Below are 19,067 nucleotides of genomic sequence, written 5' to 3'. Positions count from 1 at the left end.
CTGGACGTATTTGAAAGACTTCTTTCCGATAATTAACTTTTTCAATATTGTTAATAGCAACAAATTGTTGCACGCCACTGCTCAGTTGGAATGCATTTGGAAACTCTTTCATTTGTTTCTTACGCTACTTTTTTGTAAATTTTTTAGTTCTTCACTGATAAGAGGACTATCACAATTGAGAAATGTGTGTTAAAAGTGATATCTACATTATTACTAGAAGTGAGTGCCGTAAAGTGTTGCTAAAAACACAATGGTTTACACACCTGCACGTAAGTTTGAGTTGATTGAACTGTACTATGGAAATAGACGTTGTGCTGCGAAAGCCGCTGAACTGTTCAATCAACAATATAGGAAGAATGTGTCGAGACAGTATGTTTTCGATTTAATTACAAAATTTCGCGCAACTGGATCTGTAGCAAATAAAAAACGGCAAATCGAACCACCAGTAACAAATGCGGCGACACAAGTGGCAATTCTGGGCCATGTTGAGCTTGACCATACTTGGAGCACAAGAAAGTTAGCATTTGTTTCCGGCATGTCACGAACTAGCATTCGGCGTATTTTAAAAACCCACAAAATGCATCCATACAATATTAAATTAACGCAAGAACTGAATGAAGATGATTTCGATCGACGCTTGCAATTTTGCGAGTTGGTTAGTGAACGAGCGGTGGAAAATCCACATTTTGTTTTCAACATTTACTTCGGTGATGAATGTTTTTTTTTTTCTAAATGGAACAGTTAATCGCCATAATTGTCGCTATCGGGCTGATTCAAATCCGCACATTTTTCATGAAGTGCATACCTACTCAAAGTCCATAAAAATTAAATGTATGGTCTGGAGTTCTTGGTGACTGTATTATTGGCCCATTGTTTTTAGAAGGCAATTCAACCGGACAAATGTATCTGGAGCTTCTGGAAGATACCATTAATCCCCTTCTCACTGATATTATTGAAAATGACCATAATTATCGGAAGGATCTGTTAATATTTCAACAAGATGGGGCTCTGCCTGTTCGGCAGTATTTAGATCAGACTTTTCCGGATCACTGGATTGGGAGGCGGGGCACTATCGAATGACCACCACGATCACAAAACCTTTCGCCGTTAGATTTTATTTCTGTGGAGTCATTTGAAAAGCAGAATTCACTGTATTCCTCCTTCATCACTCGAAGATTTACGGCAACGAATCACAAATGAATGTCGCCAAATCACTCCAGAAATGCTCCACAATGTTCGGGAACGTTTCCAGCAGAAGCTCTACTTTTGCATGGAAGCTGGGGGTGCCCATTGTGAGCATATGCTAACATAAGAATAAAGTAAGTAACTTCAACTCTAAATTTAATATGGTTCGTCCAAATTAAAAAAATGTACACCTTTGTTTAGAGAGTTCGAAGATCTTTCAAACGATGTACGACTTGCCCCCAGTTCCCTATTAAAATTCTAAGGGTTGTTCACCCCTCTGCTCCGGAGTTGAAGTGACGACGCTGTAAATGGGAAAAAAACTGTCCCCTCCCAATAAAAATCGACCTGTCTGAGCGTTTTTTCGGATTCGCAAGATTAGTACCCAAAACCTCCATGTCAAGTTTTCGATGGTCCACCCTATATGGCATGTTTTTGACCGGGATTACCGGTTGACCTTAAATGATGCTCTAACCGCGAACTCTCTATCTCGAAAACGACTCAACGTATACAAATTTTTTTGAAAGAAAAATTGTAGAGAATTTAATCCTCTACAATATTGATGGTTAATACAAATAGCGAAAAAGTCATATGATACGAGTTATTTGCAAAAAATGTACAAAAAAAAAAGATTTTTGTGACCGTTGACCTTAGATTTTAAAAGCCAACCATATTTTATACCCCACCATACGTAGGCTGTGAGAGGTTATGGCTGGGTATCTCAAATTGAGGCGAACTTACTAAAATGACTGGACTACTAAACGGAAAACGCAATACCTTGCAAATTTCTCGAATTCTACGACTAGTATCACCGGGTTATAATCGAACTGGTAATAAAAATAAACGTACAAGCTATTTCCGTTCACGCTGGCATCAGGATCGACTTCTAGGGTTTCCACATTCCCGGCAGAGGTCCACTCGAAGTTTTCGGCGTCGGACAACGAAGAGCACTGGCTTTTGTTTTGCTCTGAAACTTGCGATTCGTTTTCGGGTGTCAGCACGAAACTGGGGGTCCCGATTCCATTCACTCTTACCGGTTCTTCGGTTGTCGGTGACATCATACTCTCTGAAACAAAAAATTGCATGTAGGTGTTATGACTATTACTAATAGGAGCCTTGTATGGCTCGGGTATGATTTATATGGTGAGAATGAGAGAGATAGTTGAGATTAGTCAGAGCCGGACTTGCCCCAGGAAAAAGGTCTTTGCACCTCTACCAGAAAATATTTCCATTTTTCGTTCCGATATCAAGATATCAAGATAAACGTATTTATCCTCATGGCACAGGAATGGATAGGTGTTAAACTAAACTCATGAATATCAAACCCACCACTAGCAAATGGAAGCATCATCTAAAATAATGACGTCGAGAACAATCGGTCATATTAACTCGCCATATAACTGGACACAAACGTCCGTTTATGCTCAGAGGAGGCAGGCTACCAGTTGAACATTTTCTTATTTGATGTCTCCATTATAACCAACGGCGTAGATTTTCACACATTTCTGATGATATCAAAATCCTTCAGCAACTCACCGACGTGGCTCGTGAAAATTAATCAACTCTAGGAACTGAGTGGACTAAATTGGGAATGGTACAGGACCATATGATGCGGCCAATGAACCTAGAAATCGACGCCGCCAAAAAAGGGGATGGAAAGGAATGGAAAAAATTATTATTTTCGTATACAAAGCGGTCACAATAGCTTGAGCGTTTGTAACTGGAAACCGTCTGACTTGTCCATTTTTTCCAGACATGTCTCTGGAAAACATTGTAGCCTCATTCTAACAATATTTTTACCGGTACTAGCCTGTACATGTCTCTTGCTGGTCTCTTCTGTACAGCCACTGTGGCTAAATCGACATGTAAAATTGTAAGCACGTAAGTGAGTGGACGTAATTGACCTTATCCTCGAGGTGCGTATTATACTTTTTCTACGACTGACCGTAGAAAGAAATGATACAATATATTTGTTTGAGATTATGACTTTGGATAATAAACTCATTCAGTCAGTCAGAACATAATTAAATGATTTGAAAATTTGTGACAATATTTCCTACAAATTACTTTATTAGGGTTCATTTTTGTTATAATTATGTATATTTATAGTTATAGTCGATATTGGAGGAAGACGATCTTATTCCGTTTTGTTAAGAATTTGAAACAGTGGGAATACAAATGTTTTCAATACTATTTATGAGTATATTTGATGTGTTTCTCATGGATGCCATAGAATCATCTACATAAGTTTCGGCCACGGTCTGACTTTGCTAGGACTAGGACGGTTGCAGATGATCTTCTGAAGCAGTGTCCAGTATATGTTTCTAGATTTTCCAAATGTAAAAATTTGGCTGTAATTTTTGGACACACAACTTGTTAAGTCCAACAACCTGACGAGTGCATTTCCCATTTTGATAATTCAAAAAAATGGTAGTTGTCAACATTTTTTGGCCTTAGGTTCAAGTACATTTTACAAATATTATAGAAATTGCCAAAAACGATAAATGACCTTTCGGTTTTAGTTTCTGTGTCCGGTACTTTGATGTATAGTTCTTGGCCCATATCTTTAACATGATATATTTGCATATCTTTCAGTTCTTTTTTCGGCATGCTCCAGAAATAGCAATAAGCATTGCAACCTAGAAATAAATTTAAATTGATATATCATTTCATTTTACCACTACCCTCCGAGAAATATTACTAATATATAATTATATAATTCACGTAAAAAAACTTCCATCAGTGGGATTTGACCTCGGGTTATAGGAAATATATATGCATTATATTGTTACGTTTTTTCCTTTGGGTTGACCAATAATGTTATGAGTAATAGCAAAGAATTCTCATCATTAGAGGCAATTAGCTCTATATATTATTCATTGGTCAGAAGCAAACTGGAATATTGTAGCTCCATATGGAATCCTTGTCAGGGAAAATATATATATATATATATATATATATATATATATATATATATATTGTATTGAAGCTGTACAGAAAAAGTTTCTGAAATTTCTTTATTTAAAAAAACATGGTTCTTACCTCATAAGAGAGTATAGCTATGATTCACTCTTGGAAGAGTTCAACTACGCATCCCTTAAAAAACGCCGCCAAATTAACGACTTGATTTTTATATACAAAATCATACATAATCAAATCGACTCTTCTACTTTACTTTCATCATTGAATTTTAACGTTCCTCGTATAACTTCCAGGTCACATATAACTTTTTACATCGACGTACCTAACTCACAACACCACTTTCACTGTCCTTTGACATATATGTGTAGAAGCTACAATAATCTACAAAACATAGATATATTCTTCTTACCATTATCTCAGTTTAGGAAAGCAATATATAATGCATTACAGAACTGATATGTTACGTGGTATGTAATGCTAATATAGATTACGTTTTATGTTTAATTTTTGTTTTTCAGGACTAATATAAGCTTTTATTTTGTATTATGTACTCCTGTAATTGGGTCTCATGACCTGTTGGATGTATTTTCTGAATAAATAAATAAATAAGTAAATTCTGTTGCCATGACGGCATCACAGCTGATCACAGAGACTCGTTCGTGATGAAGATTAAGATGATGTTTAATTAATCAATTAATTGATGGATGTAGCCGTTACTACGTGGTAGGAAATCATAACGAAGAAAAGAGAAATTAAAGAAAGTTTTTGGCTTTCTACTACTCCATCTTGATACAAAAAAAAGATGAGGGAATCTTCCAAAGAAAGGAAGGAAGTAATCAATTTGATAATAAGTAACTCTATACATGGATGTGTAGATCATGTGAAGAAGTAACATTCAGACACAAACTGAAAGAAAGTCCTCCTGAAATAGCTACTTTCATATAAACATTGAATTACACGAAACAAATACTTCTATATGAACACTGAATTATACAGAAGATACTTTTCCCTACTCAGTTTGTATTTCAAATATTCGTTGTGGAATAAAATCAGATATCATTCACATGAGTTCTACTTTAAAAGCTTTGCAACCTAATATGTCTCAATGACGCTCGAGTAAATCCCCATTTTGCATCGTGGGCTCCCCTGCGTCAAACACGTAATGATTAGTTTAAAATGGAGGGAGTAGAAACACTCATATACACCTTCATTTTGATGTTCTAAAAGTTGTCTCAAAAGTCTAATGAAATCTCGTGAAGTTATTCAAGATAAAAGGCCTCAAAAATCTGTTTTTCGCAATTATATCGGTTTCTGTAGCTCCAATGATGTTCACATCCATTATAAAAATTGTAGAGCATAAAATTTGCGACAAATTTTTTTCGAACATTCTTTTCATACGCCCGACCGTTTATGAGATAGTGGACGGGGAATTCAGTTTGTTTCAAAAAAAGGTTTTTTTCCTAAACCTCGTACATTGTTGTAGTAAAAGAACTCAATTCGATTACAAATTTCGAAATGAACTCACTGACTCATCATACTACCTGCTGCAAGCTTAATATCAGGATCTTTGCTTATCTTATACATAGTCTGTCTTCTACCTAGCCACCGCACCTGTGCTCGAAACATTCTTGTAGATTCACTTTGTTGTCCATTTACTTTTAACTACAGAGGAACTACCCTTATTATGACTCATTCTAAAATTACTGAACCTTCTTTCCAAAGGCACCTGTCTATCGGTGAAGAATGATTCGGTATAAATACATGGCATTGGTGTTGTTGTACAAAACGACCGCAGTATATAAAGATTGTGTCGATACAATTTCCCACAATTAGGTTTTTGATCACGAAAAAACCACACATAGTACAATACCTTCTAATACATACATATTTAAGGTCAGATTATATATCCACACCCACCTGGAGATTGCAATAACTGTTAGTCATCTTTTACGATAAATTCTGTACTGCTGTTCTACGATTTTGAAATTTTAATACCAAAATTGTGTTGTAATATATCTGAAAGGCCAGAATCATTTGGAAAATAACAAGAGATATGAAAACAACTATTTAGGTGATGTAATACATTTATATGAAACTCTATATACGGGGTATTTCTTTAATGTCCACCCCTCCCTTTTATTTCTTGAACGGGCCAACTCAAAAAATTGAAATTTGGGATAATGAAATTAATGCATGAATACTTTATTTTGAAGTGAAATTGACAGATGAAACTCCGCCGTATAGCCAATACTGAAGCAGGTTCAGTTTCGTATACCTTTTGCTTCAAATATCCCCATAAAAAAATTTACAGGTGTCAAATCTGGCGAGCGAGCTGGCCATTCTGTAGGACCTCGGCGGCCAATCCAACTACCGGGAAAAGTAGTATCCAAATAGTTTTTTACTGGAGTAATGTGGTGCTGCTTCATCTTGTTGGAATACAATATCCATATCGAATTCGTTAGGATTCGCTTCGACGATTTCAGTCAACAGTAGTTTCCAGCATATTCAAATACAGTTCCCCTGTTAAATTTTGATCAATAAATAGAGGTCCTACAATTTGGTTTCCCAATATTCCTGCCTAAACGTTAATTTTTTCTGGATATTGGGTATGTGTTACCCGGAAAATGTTAGGGTTGGTGTCACTTCAATAACGGCAATTTTGTCTGTGAACATTGCCGTTTAAAAAAAGTACATTCGTCATAAAAACAAATATTGTGGAGATAGGTAGGATGCCTTGCAATGGTTTCCGTCATGATTGCGCAGAATCATTTTCTACGACCAGGGTCACCTTCAGTTAATTGGTGTACCATTTTAATTTTGTATGGATGATACCTATTCCTCTTCAAAAGTCTCCACACAGTAGAAGGAGACACCTCACAAATATTCGCGACGGAATAAGATGGATTTACTACCATCTCACCAATTATTTGCACTTGCTGTTCTTCCGGAATGGACCTTGGGGATGACATTTTTTGTCGTTTTTATAAACAAAAAATAACTTATCAAACCTTATCGGGTTGTTGGAATTGCCATATGTCAGATAAAAAGGAATATTTCTAAAAATATCGATGTTATATGCCCATCGATATTAATGTGTTTGTTTGTCTTCAGGAAATTATTAAATGTTCCGCCATTTTGTAGTAGATGAAGATATTGACTTCATATTCTAGGGTTGTGAAGTATCCGTCAGGAGCTTCAAAATGATGTGTCACAAAACCCCCCTTTCTATTTAATTTTTTTCCCATATGGCGCCCAGTCACCATCTTGAAAGTTTCATCTATCAATTTCACTTCAAAATAAAGTATTCATGCATTACATTCATTACCCCATATTTCAATTTTTTGAGTTGATCCGTTCAAAAAATAAAAGGGGGGAACATTAAAGAATGCACTATATGAAACTCGATATAGTTTTCTAATTCACTTAGTTTTCATTCAATAATTTTCAATTCTTTTTAAGTCTGGTAGCCATGTGTAACTATTTGTTGAAAGATATTCGAAATATTTTCCATTTTTTATGCGTATGTCTTTTTGTAATAAGTATTTGGTGCTTTCGATCTGACTGCGTGGGTAACATCCGCGCCCAAAATTTATTTTCTGTTTCATTCAGAAGAAACGAAGGAAAATGAAAACGTTAAAAGTTCTGAAGAGACTAGGTTAGATAGGTCAAATGAGTGGGCTATTCGAACCTCCACCGCAATCCATAAGGGTTTATTGTGGCTCACACCTATTCACACTCGACTAAATAAACCCAGCTTCTTAACGAAGCCGATTAGTCTGTATGGTGAGTGGTCTTTCAGGTCAGATGGTGAGAGTACGGCTCCTCCGAACTCTAAAAACCTGATTCGGTTCCCAGCGCGGCAGGCACAAAGTATGTGCTCTGCTGTTCATCATTTTCCAAACAGAGGCGACACACTGTTTTCCGATAGTCCGAGTCTTTGCATATGATGATTCAAATGACAGTGATCTGTAAGAAGGCCTGTTAGACATCGTAGTTCATCTCTACTGTAGTCCAACAACTGTTTGGTATCAAGCTTCGGGTGAATGAACGACTTGGTGTGAGCCAATCATGGAAGATTCTGCCAGAAGTCCATACATTTTCTTACTTTCTTACCATCCAGGAGTTCAATGTTTGTTTGGCAAACCATAAAGCGATGCCAATGACTGGTTCTGGTCCGATGAAGCTGCTTGCAGCACCCTCCTTTGCAAGGGAGTCAGCAGCCTCATTGCTTTCCAGGCCTGAAGAGACTAACAAACACTCAAAGTGTAAATTCCATATGAAAATTGAGAAATAAAACTTTCTATGTTTCTAGACCACCACCACTTGTATTCGTAACTAACGTCCAAAATGGAATGGAACCAAAATAATTGATAATGTTAATCCTTATAAGGGTCGGTCGGTAGCCAGGCGATTCGTCATGGGTGCTTTGTTCTCTCATGCGATTTGACTGTCGTGTTGGTCGGTGGTTCAAGCCCTAGTCTAAACGATCGATTTTTACTTGCTATCGCCCAACCCGTGTTAGGAATCACACGTTAAAAGGTAAGATCTCGTTAATCCTTAGCTCGACTTCTGAGGGTTGTCATTCGAAGGGGTGCGACAGCTGGTTAACAGAACAACAGAAAGACAGACAGATAACACTGGTCTACAGTGGTTTTGTTGCCCTAGATATAAGATTGATTTTGGGTGTATTTATACTCACAATTCATGAAATTATCAATGGTTTTCTAAGATTTGCTCTCGTTTTCTTTTAAATATTCATTTTCATTTTACATTTACTATTTAGATACTACTTTTCCCAGTCATTGGATTGGATCTCCCAGATGGCGCCCAGTTGCCATCTTTAAAGCTTCATCTGTCAATTTCACTTCAAAATAAAGTAATCATGCATTAATTTCATTATCCCAAATTTCAATTTTTCCAGTTGACCCGTTCAAAAAATAAAATGGGGGAATGCACTGTATATTTACATGAAAATGTATTCGACAACTTAGTGAATAATTAGACTTTTTGAAGGTTTATTTACGCAGAAACTTTTCCAGGTGAACTTCACACTTGAGAAAAGATCGAGAAGTAGATTGTAGAAGGTTGGATATCCGAAAAACTTAAAGCAACTGTGACTCCTTCACAAAAAAACTTCACAAAAATACTCACATTAAACTCTCTTGATGAAATTTCAAAAACTCTCACTTACCTACGTTCATTTAAAAAAAATTTAAAGCTGTCGGTGCTGTGACTCCAAGGGGTGGAATGAAATTATGCTTGCCAAATACCATTTTAGAATTAAAAATTGACCCCTATAAATTGTAAATTACGTAGAAATAGTTATTTATTATACAAGGAAAACAAGTATTAGATTTTAGTTCGAGGTTGACAAAAAACCGAGAGCTAAAATCTAATATTGTTCCCGTGTATAATACACAATATTTTTCTGTGACGGGAAAAACGACGATTTAATATTGAAAAAAATAAAGGTATCCCTTAATTCTGAACCACGCTGTATGTTCTCTACTCGATTTTACAGCTTGGCATCATGGCTTGTTCACTGTAGTATGCAACCTGTGGTAGACTTAATTTCCATCGAATATTTTGTCACGACATATCTAAAAGTGTTCGTTTAGATAAGATTTCACTTTTGTAGATAAACATAAAAAAGAGAATTTCGACAATGTCGTAATTACCACAACGTTATGCATCGAGAATGTGTTTTTCACTCAACAATTTCTTTGTTGGAAGATAGTGAATTCTTTAAAATTGACTCTGAATTGTTCTCACTCGTAAGAGTTTTACTTTTATTATAGATGATATCGTGTGAGAGCCTTTACACATGGACGCATATTTATTCTCCTCGCTGGGGCTCGAAGACAAACGTGGGAATGAAAGAGGAAATATTACGCTGATAGATTGTAGAACTTTTCCTTTCGAAAAAAAATCTATGGAACAGCTTGGAGATGAAGATAACTTTGATATTTGTTGGAATCGGACGATACTTGATGAAAACTCCATAACGGATTCAAAAAACACTTTATTGTGAAGTTTTCAATACATAGTTTCGCTATAGAATCAGTGTTGACACAAGATATTTTTTTATCGAGGTAGATTTATGAAAGGGAGCGGGGTAGAACCGGGGTGGAACCACATTCACATGATGACACCAATCACAGTGACGCATCAACGTATGCCTTTGATGTTCTATGATAAAGTTGACGATCGTAATCAAAAATATGTCACATGTCATGGCATCCAAATTTGGGATCGATGTATTTTCAAACCGTTCCTCGAAAATATTAGCTTCCATGTACTTATGATAGTCAATATTGCAATTCTCAACTTTTTTTCTACATAATTTCAAAGAATTCAGAGCCCATCCTTTAATTTTGCAGGCATGTTAGTATCTGTTACGCAATTCCACTATTCTTCTGCTTTCCATTACTGCTTGACGTTTGTTTATCATTTTAAATCTAAATCCTAGTTTCTTAATCAGTTCTGAAAAGTTTTGTCACAACAGCTCATGTTATGGCTGGAAGTATTCAATTTATTCCTTATGGTTTCAGTTGTAGGGATCTTATTGATTTTGTAACAGTCGTATATTGTTTTTTCAATGATTTTATTAGATAAAGATTTAAAGGTTTTGGTGATCCTGTATCATATCGCGTCTTGCGTTCATAAGTTTTGTTTTTGACTATTTTACGTTTAGTTAAGAAAGGAGTTTCGGTCAAATCTGATGTTGCTTGTAATAGTTTGTTTCCCTTGAAACCAAACTTGAGATGTAGAATGTAGATTATTATAAACATTGAAACATACTCTCTGTGTTTCAATATTCAAATGCATCCGAATCTTATTCACTGGTATCTCTTTTTCGCCTTGTTCATCATCGCTATTGGAATCACTTCACTGGAAAAAGTCAGTTCCTGAACTATACACGGCAGCGATAACCAAAGGCCGCATTCAATAATTTCTGTTCCTCACCGTAAGATGATTTCAAATTTGATTTTATGACTCTTCGGCCAATCACAAAACTCGGTTAGTAAAAATCATCCAATATCATATCCGGATATGTATTTGACTGAATTATCGACATTATTGCTTGATCTATTCACGGGCAGATGGCGCTGTACGTAACCTCCTTGATATAATTCGAACTTACTTTACATGTATTTCTTCATTTGAAAAAAGTATTTTTTTATAACACGCGCGCCTGCTGCCTTCGTCTTGGTAACTGATTTTCAGGTTCTCTCTCGAGAATCGGAAAATATCAATGGTCATTTTTCTCAACAATATACGTCTGATTGATCCTAAAGTTTAGATAAAATAAATAAAGTTTAAAAAGACTGAAAAACACGCTTTTATAGCATACGAAACTAAAAAATGAAAAATTAATATAGTTTAAAAAACCAAAAAACACGCTTTAAAGAACATCGAACCAAAAATTTAAAAATATTTTATTAAATAAGATTAAAACAATAACGAACGAAAAATATTAGTATTATTGTGAAAAAAGCGTGGGCGGGTTGTGCCATATTTTTTTTCATATCAAACGCCCTTCGCTTTTTATCACAATAATACTAATATTCTTCGTTTGTTATTGTTTTAAGCTTATTTAAAAAAATATTTTTACGCCCTTCGCTTTTTATCACAATAATACTAATATTTTTCGTTTGTTATTGTTTTAAGCTTATTTAAAAAAATATTTTCAACTTTTTAGTTCCATGTTCTTCAAGAGCGTGTTTTTCAGTTTTTTGAACTATATTTATTGAAGATAACTTTGATATAATTATTGATTCGGTTCCCGTGAGTGTTTTTTCCCGATATTGATTCCTTGATTTATGAATACAACTAATTTTTAGAAAAATTGTGGCGATATAAACAAACGTTGGAGAATGTTAGATTTGCTAGCGGATAAACTGAGACAGTGGTTGTGCGCTCGACCGAAAGGTCCCGAGTTCGAATTCGCCTTCAACTAGACAGTTTTAACGATATCTGCAGGTTGTTATTCCTGAAGGTTCATCTTCGACTGCGGTGCAGATGGCAGTATTCAACATTTGCACATGAAACATCAAGACAGAAATTGCTCTTCCATCCAACCTAATCGTATTATTACATGTGTAATTTAGTGCAGGTAGTCTCACTTCATTGATGTTAATTCTCTCTTAATTTTGGTTAAAATTGTTTCAATATTCACATGCATCCGAATCTTATTCCCTGGTATCTCTTTTTCGACACAACGGCGATACTTATCCCTACATGCTATTCGTAACCGTAACATGACTTCAAATTTAATTTTATAACTCTTCAGCCAATCACAAAACTATACGAACCGCCAACTCTTCAGTCCACATGGACTAGTTGGCAACGACATTATTTCTCTGTATTGGTTTTTTGGCCCTTGAGATGCCGATAGCTTTAACTATTCACAATACAGGTTACTTCGACTATACCCCCAGTGTTGTTAAAGGCCCTTTGGGTTCCTTAGCTGACCTTACTTCATTTGTATCAGGTCATTCAATTCAAGCAATTGGACGAAGTCATGCCCATATCCAATGAGATAGTATCTGCTTTGAAGACAACTACAGTAATTCTTGATATCTTCCGCAGACTAGACGATATTTCAGGCATAAAAATCTGCATACTACGGTCAACAAACCCGAAAAAAAACTTTGTCACATTATATTCGGTTATTATGAAAAGTTACACCCTTTTATTTCAAACGGGAATTTATCTAATTGAAAGTAGATCAATTTTGCTACGTTAGAAAGCTCACGGAACTACAAATACCCCTAATGCTTGCTGGGGGGAGTCATTAAAATAGTCTACTCTGAACATTAGGTTAACGATCACAATCATAGAGTACAGTGGTTTGTGACTTTTTCAATTATAAAAAATAGAATTGAGCGTTCATATTTCCTAAGAAAGGCACAAAAATGAATAAATTTAGTGTGAATTGATCCCTTTTATCGCCATTCGCCGATATAATGAAAAAATCAGGTATATATAGAATAGTGTGGCGAATGATCTGCAGTATATACAGGCCAAACCGGTAGAAATTTTGAAATAAGACTGCGTGAACACGTCTGTTTGCACAAAAATCTGCAATGTACGAACATCTTCAAGAATCAAACCACAAGATAAATGAAGATACCCTCAAAATCCTACATATATGTAATAAAGGGAGAAAAATGAATATGTTGGAGGCCATGGAAATTAACAAATCAATTAAAAACCAGAAACATATACCCCTAAACAGAAACTTGATTTATGTAGGTCTCCTCTCTTGAATTTATGAGTTTAACAATCCCTAGAATTTTCATGGTGGTATTTTAAGATGGCATACTGCCTCTCAAGTACCTGTCCTTGCAGCATACCTGAAAATTCTGATAAAATCGATATTTAAAAATTCATATTTCAGTTTTATACTTGATAATGGGATCAAACCCGAAACCGGTCGTATAAATAAAATTTTCCAGTGGTATTTAGACAAAAGTGTTTTTATTCATTTCATTTAAGTGATCATGAATTACCATAAAGTAGACAAGTCATCAATCACACATATTATGTTAAACATCTTTATGGTTTCAAAGTTGTATTTGAAGCAGTTTTCCATATACTGATATCAAATACTAATTTTTGAACTAAATGATACAGTTTGATGTGTGATTTTTACTATATAGCTTCCTTAAGAGTAAACTAAAAGTTACTTCTAAATTACAACCATTTTATACTCTAACGTATTAACTACTCGTATGCCTACTTTCTAATGAATGAATCTACCTGAAAAGGTCAGGTATGAATTCATTAACTATATCAATAAATTTTTCGAAAGTACCGTAAATATATTTTTGCCTGGAAATGAAGATTCAATAATGCATAATTATTCAATTCAGTTTGATCGTTCATAACGTATGAGAGTTTTTGAATTTGTTCATTTCCATATTCTCCAACAGGTTAAGTATCAAACCTTTCTTCTGGAAATGGAGGGGCTTGTACTCATGGTTGAACTCATGTCCCTCTGTGATTGAATGAGTGGCATATGTGGAATTTATTTTTCCATTCTGGAAACTATTTTTGTGTTCCTTTATGCGAGCTTTGAACGTTCTTTCAGTTTGACCTATATAAAACATCGGACATGACCCACATGATAATTTATACACTCCCAATTTTCCTGAAACTGAACTTTCATTTTTGTTATTCTGAATGTGCATGCCTAAGTTGTTGTTGGTTTTGAAAGCAATATTTGCACCTTTGTTGTGCAGAAAATCTGCAATATTTGTAGTGGGTTGACCTAAGCAGGTTAAGGTTCTTCTTCGAATTGGGTAAACTTCCTTCAAAGCTTGGCTCTATAACTTTTTTGATAATAAAGAATGTATAAGACTGCTATCATAATCATTGTTGGTGGCTATTTGTTTTATTATGTTCAGTTCTTTATTGAAATTCGCCTCTGACAAGGGCACATTCATCAGTATGTGGATCAATTCTGTTAAAAGCTGCTAATTTGTGCTGATACGGGTTGGTGGACGAATTATGGACGATATCTGTATGTGCCGGTTTACGATAAATTGAAAAATCATGTTTGTTGTTAACTTTTGTTATTGTCAAGTCCAAAAAATTGTATAGAGTCGTCCTTTTCCATCTCCATTGTGAATGTGATAGAAGGGTGGAAAGAATTGATGAAATTAAAGCTTCGTTTTCGTGAAAAAAAATGGAACACACTTTTATTTTATGATGGCCATCATAAAAAAAATGGAACCCACTTTTATTTTATGATGGCCATCATGGATAGTTTTTGGAAGTATTTTTTTTCTCTAAAACGAAGCTTGATATCAAGAAAACACAAGCGACGAAAAAGTTTCATTTTTAGTTGCTCAATCTATAAAAATAAAAAACCACAAAAAGTCAGTGGCGTTTTTTTTCTCAATATTGTTGGCTATGGTGCCTACTGAGACGCCACTGGAGCTAATAATTTCAATCTATAGTTCGGGCTAAATAAGCGCCTCATTACTTAAAATAACTGTAGCAAATTTCAACCAAATCGGTGTAAGGATATTTATATTTTATAAATACCACCCTATATCTCAGAAACGACGAAACTCCGGACATATGTTCATAGGAACTTTTTTTCTTAAATGACCTAACAAATCACGTACCGTAGTTAGTATCCCACCAATTGGTGCCAACTTTTATCGAATTAGATCAATCTGTATTACTTGAAAGAGTTTTATTTAAATTTGAAAACCACTCGTGTACCTTTCAATTTTGTTATGTCAACGCTAATTTGTAAGCTGAAACTTAGAGGGCGTTTTAACAATGAATATAAATGAAGAGTTTTCAAAATCCAAAGTTAATTTGTGTATATTGAGTACTTGTGTATTGAAGTGTGCATCTGTTTGTTTCGTTAACCAACAATAGCACCCGTACGAACGACAAACTCAGGAGTCGAAACTTGTGCGAACTAAGGACTAACGAGGTCTTTCATTTTAATGTGTGATTCCTAACAAACTCATATCATCACCCAAAAGTACCATTTTTCCAGAAAGCTGTAATTCCGAAATAGGATGTATATAAATGAGAAAATGTAAAAGTCCTCCACAAACAATATTTTTTAACGAACTTCTGTTTTCCATAGGCACATATTGCTTCCCAACACTTAAAAAAAGAAAATGTCGTGATTATAGCAGTGTTGAAAATTTTACAGAGGTCTAAATACCAGTCATTCATATTTTTTATACTCATCTTATTCTAACTGAATATCAGATATTATCTCAAAAGTGGCACATTCTGTATCACTAGACCTACGAAAGCCAAACTGATTTGGATACAAGAAATGAATGTATTCGAAACATTTCAACACACTGTATAGTCGATATTGTGCACACTTAAAGTTGGCGGCACTTTCAAAAGACGAAAAAACCAATACATAGAAATGAACCGGCTGTGAACTAGTCCACGTGGACTGTAGAATTGGCGGTTCGTATTGGATGATTTTTACTAACCGAGTTTTATGATTGGCTGAAGAGTCATAAAATTAAATTTGAAGTCATGTTACGGTGACGAATAGAAATCGGAGAATGCGGGATGGTTATCGCCGTCGCGTCGTGTCATTAATGTTCAGTTCTGGAACTGATCGCGATTTTAGTGTTGAAATTCGATATTGGTGCAGGTATAATTACTTAAAATGTTTGTTATCTGTTTAACGCAGACTTTTTTCAGTGATTTCAATAGCGATGGTGAACAATGGTGAGATACCAGTGAATGAGATTCGGATGCATTTGAATATTGAAACATAGAGAGTATGTTCAATGCATATAAGAATCTACAACTCAAGTTTGGTTTCGAGGGAAACGAACTATTACAAGCAACATCAGATTTGACCGAAATTCCTTTCGCAACTGATGTACGTAAACTAGTTAAAAACAAATCTTATGAACACAAGACGCGATGTGGTACAAGATCACCAAAACCTTTAGATGTTCATCTAATGAAAGCATTGAAAAAACAAGATACCTACGACTCTTACAAAAGCAATGAGATTCCTACAACTGAAACCATAAGGAAAAAATTGAATACTTTCGGCCATAATCTGAGCTGCTGTGACAAAACTCTTCAGAATCGGATGAAGAAATAAGGATTTAGATTTAAAAGCAGTTATGGAAAGCAGAATATTAGTGGAATTGCGTAACAAATACTTAGAGCAAATAAGTAAATATAGACAAGAACAACGGCAAATTTTCTATTTGGAAGAAACTTGGTATGACACTCACGACACAGTTACGAAAGGGTGGACTGATAGTTCGAGAATGTGTACGCCTAACATGCCTGCAAACAAAGGATCGCGACTAATCATTGTGCATTGCGGATGAAGTAAAGGATGGGTTCCGAATTCTTTGAAATTATGTGGAAAAAAAAATGAGGACTGCAATGTTGATTATACTAAGAACATGGAAGCTAATATTTTTGATGAATGGTTTCAAAACACATTGATCCCAAATTTGGATGCGAATAGTGTAATAGTTCTTGACAACGCTTCCTATCATTCACGACAGCTCATCACAGTACCGAATAAAAATTCGAGGAAATATGAAATACAAAGTTTTATCGAAAGATAACAATTTGTACTACCAGCGTGTTTGTTTTTTACATTTACAAATTAAATTTGATATGTTGTTATAGGGAGGTTAAAAGGAAATTTGGCTTGTATAAAAGTCAAGTTGTTTTAGATTGTTTTTCTTACAGAAGAAATTATTGAAAAAAACCTCGTAAGAAACATAATAGGTACTCCATATGTTACTATAACCAATTTTGAGTTAATTAGAGTCTTGATATTTCCAAAGAAAAATTTTATTAAACGAAGGAACAGCAATTTTTTTCCAAAAATAGGTATCCAAATATACTTTTCTTCTCGGGATATATGACCACCAAACAAACTGATAAAATTGGATGGTATTTAGTTACTTACACTCTTGACAAACTTTTATTTTTTTCTTCCCAATTGTGCGAAAAATATTCCAGTGCTCTCAAAAGACTTGCACCAGTTTTTGTGAAATTGAAAAATAAAAATTATACCTGCTCAAGCTTGCAATAAGGAAGGATTTATGCCCAGTAGAAACTTTCTTTTTTCACAGATAAACGGATTTCAATTTCTCCTTTCAAAATGAGGTAAGTACGTACGCGAACAAAACCAAAAAATAAAACTGAAGGTTATAGGCTAACGTAGCTAAATATTTCAAAAATAAAAATAGAATAACGATACCTTTGGCCTTTGATAAATTTTTCAACCAAGATACATAAAATTTAACTGAAAGCAAATATCAAACAAGTAAATAGGTACCCTGTAAACCAAAATGCTCAAGGCAATTTTCGAAGGTCAGTTTATAATATAAATGTGCATACATCATCACCTTTTTCTGATTCATCCAAAGAGATGTAGGGCATCAACAGGTTTTCCATGAAAGACCTCAAATTCTTGTATGCGGAAATTAGAACGGTACCTATTTAATTCTAGACAATATCGACAAAGACAACGTTTTCAGTATTCTATATAATATTTATCAAGAGAAACTTGTGAAAAACGAATAACACTTCATTCACCTTCTACATACCTTGCTGCAGGAGCTCCTAGGCAGGTAAATATGTATCGACAACTATAGGTAGACTTGTTACAAGAACAACCAATTTACACTATACTATATACTTAACACTACTAAGTAGTACTATAATGACAAACGTAAACAAATACACTCCCGAAACAGCCACATACTTGTGAATTTTAATAATATTCCACTGGATAATTGAAACAAATTCAAGAAATCATAACAAATCGCACCTGACTTCTGACGGAGACAGAAGAGAAACTACTTCACATAGCAGACGACGTTGCCGCTGTGACAAACAAAGCGCAACAGATAGGACTACCTTTGACTAGACCAGAATATTTCAATGAATGTGAATCCAATTGAGCTAGAGGATTTTGTCCCACTGGCGGCGCCTACGGAGAAAATCGAGGCATACACCACCTAATTTCTGTTTAATACAGAAAGTTGAAGAGAGTAAACAGGGTAATTCAGTGATAGTCGGGTCAGTTTAGACATTCGAAGCTACCTAAATTGAAAATCAGCTGAAAATTAGTAAGATTGTTCAAAGTGTGATTGAAAATAAAATTTGAAAGTTCCCCATCTTTCCCCTGTATTTTCCCTGTAAAAATTTTATTCAAGTTCAAAGGTCAAAAAAATTAGTTTTTCGCGATTTTCAGCAAAACGGTAAGTTTTATTATAAAAATACTCCAGACAAATATTATAGATCATAAAAGTATCTACAAAAAATGCAAAACTACTTCTTTCACTACGAGCCACCGTTTTTGAGATATAACGACTCAAAATTGTAAAAGTAGTAATCGTCATAGTATGCACACGTTTCCACGCCACCTATGAGGTAGTGTACTTAGTGCGTTTTTTTAACGTGGTTTCTCCAATAGG

At 34.9% G+C, this 19,067-nt stretch overlaps 1 protein-coding gene across 2 annotated transcripts in view; it reads right to left on the bottom strand.

Moving 5' to 3' along the window:
- The window catches only part of nuf (rab11 family-interacting protein nuf), a 106,817-nt gene extending 88,344 nt beyond the window's left edge, over positions 1–18,473 (bottom strand). Inside the window, exons 1-2 of one of the 2 annotated variants that reach the window (XM_074178223.1) lie at positions 18,184–18,473; positions 2,032–2,248 (exon numbers count right to left, since the gene is read on the bottom strand). In XM_074178223.1, coding sequence (XP_074034324.1) covers positions 2,032–2,243 — 212 coding nt within the window. In that variant the 5' untranslated portion in view covers positions 2,244–2,248; positions 18,184–18,473. The remainder of the gene's footprint in view (positions 1–2,031; positions 2,249–18,183) is intronic. The other variant, XM_074178222.1, reaches the window with a different exon arrangement.
- Between the last annotated feature and the right edge of the window lie 594 nt (positions 18,474–19,067).

The sequence above is a fragment of the Leptinotarsa decemlineata genome, unplaced genomic scaffold, assembly GCF_025532065.1.
Source record: "Leptinotarsa decemlineata unplaced genomic scaffold, Ldec_3_MD MMD2_tig00003736_RagTag_RagTag, whole genome shotgun sequence".
Lineage (NCBI taxonomy): Eukaryota > Metazoa > Arthropoda > Insecta > Coleoptera > Chrysomelidae > Leptinotarsa > Leptinotarsa decemlineata.
Note: the sequence above shows the minus strand (reverse complement) of the source record. Positions and strands in the feature narration are given on the sequence as shown.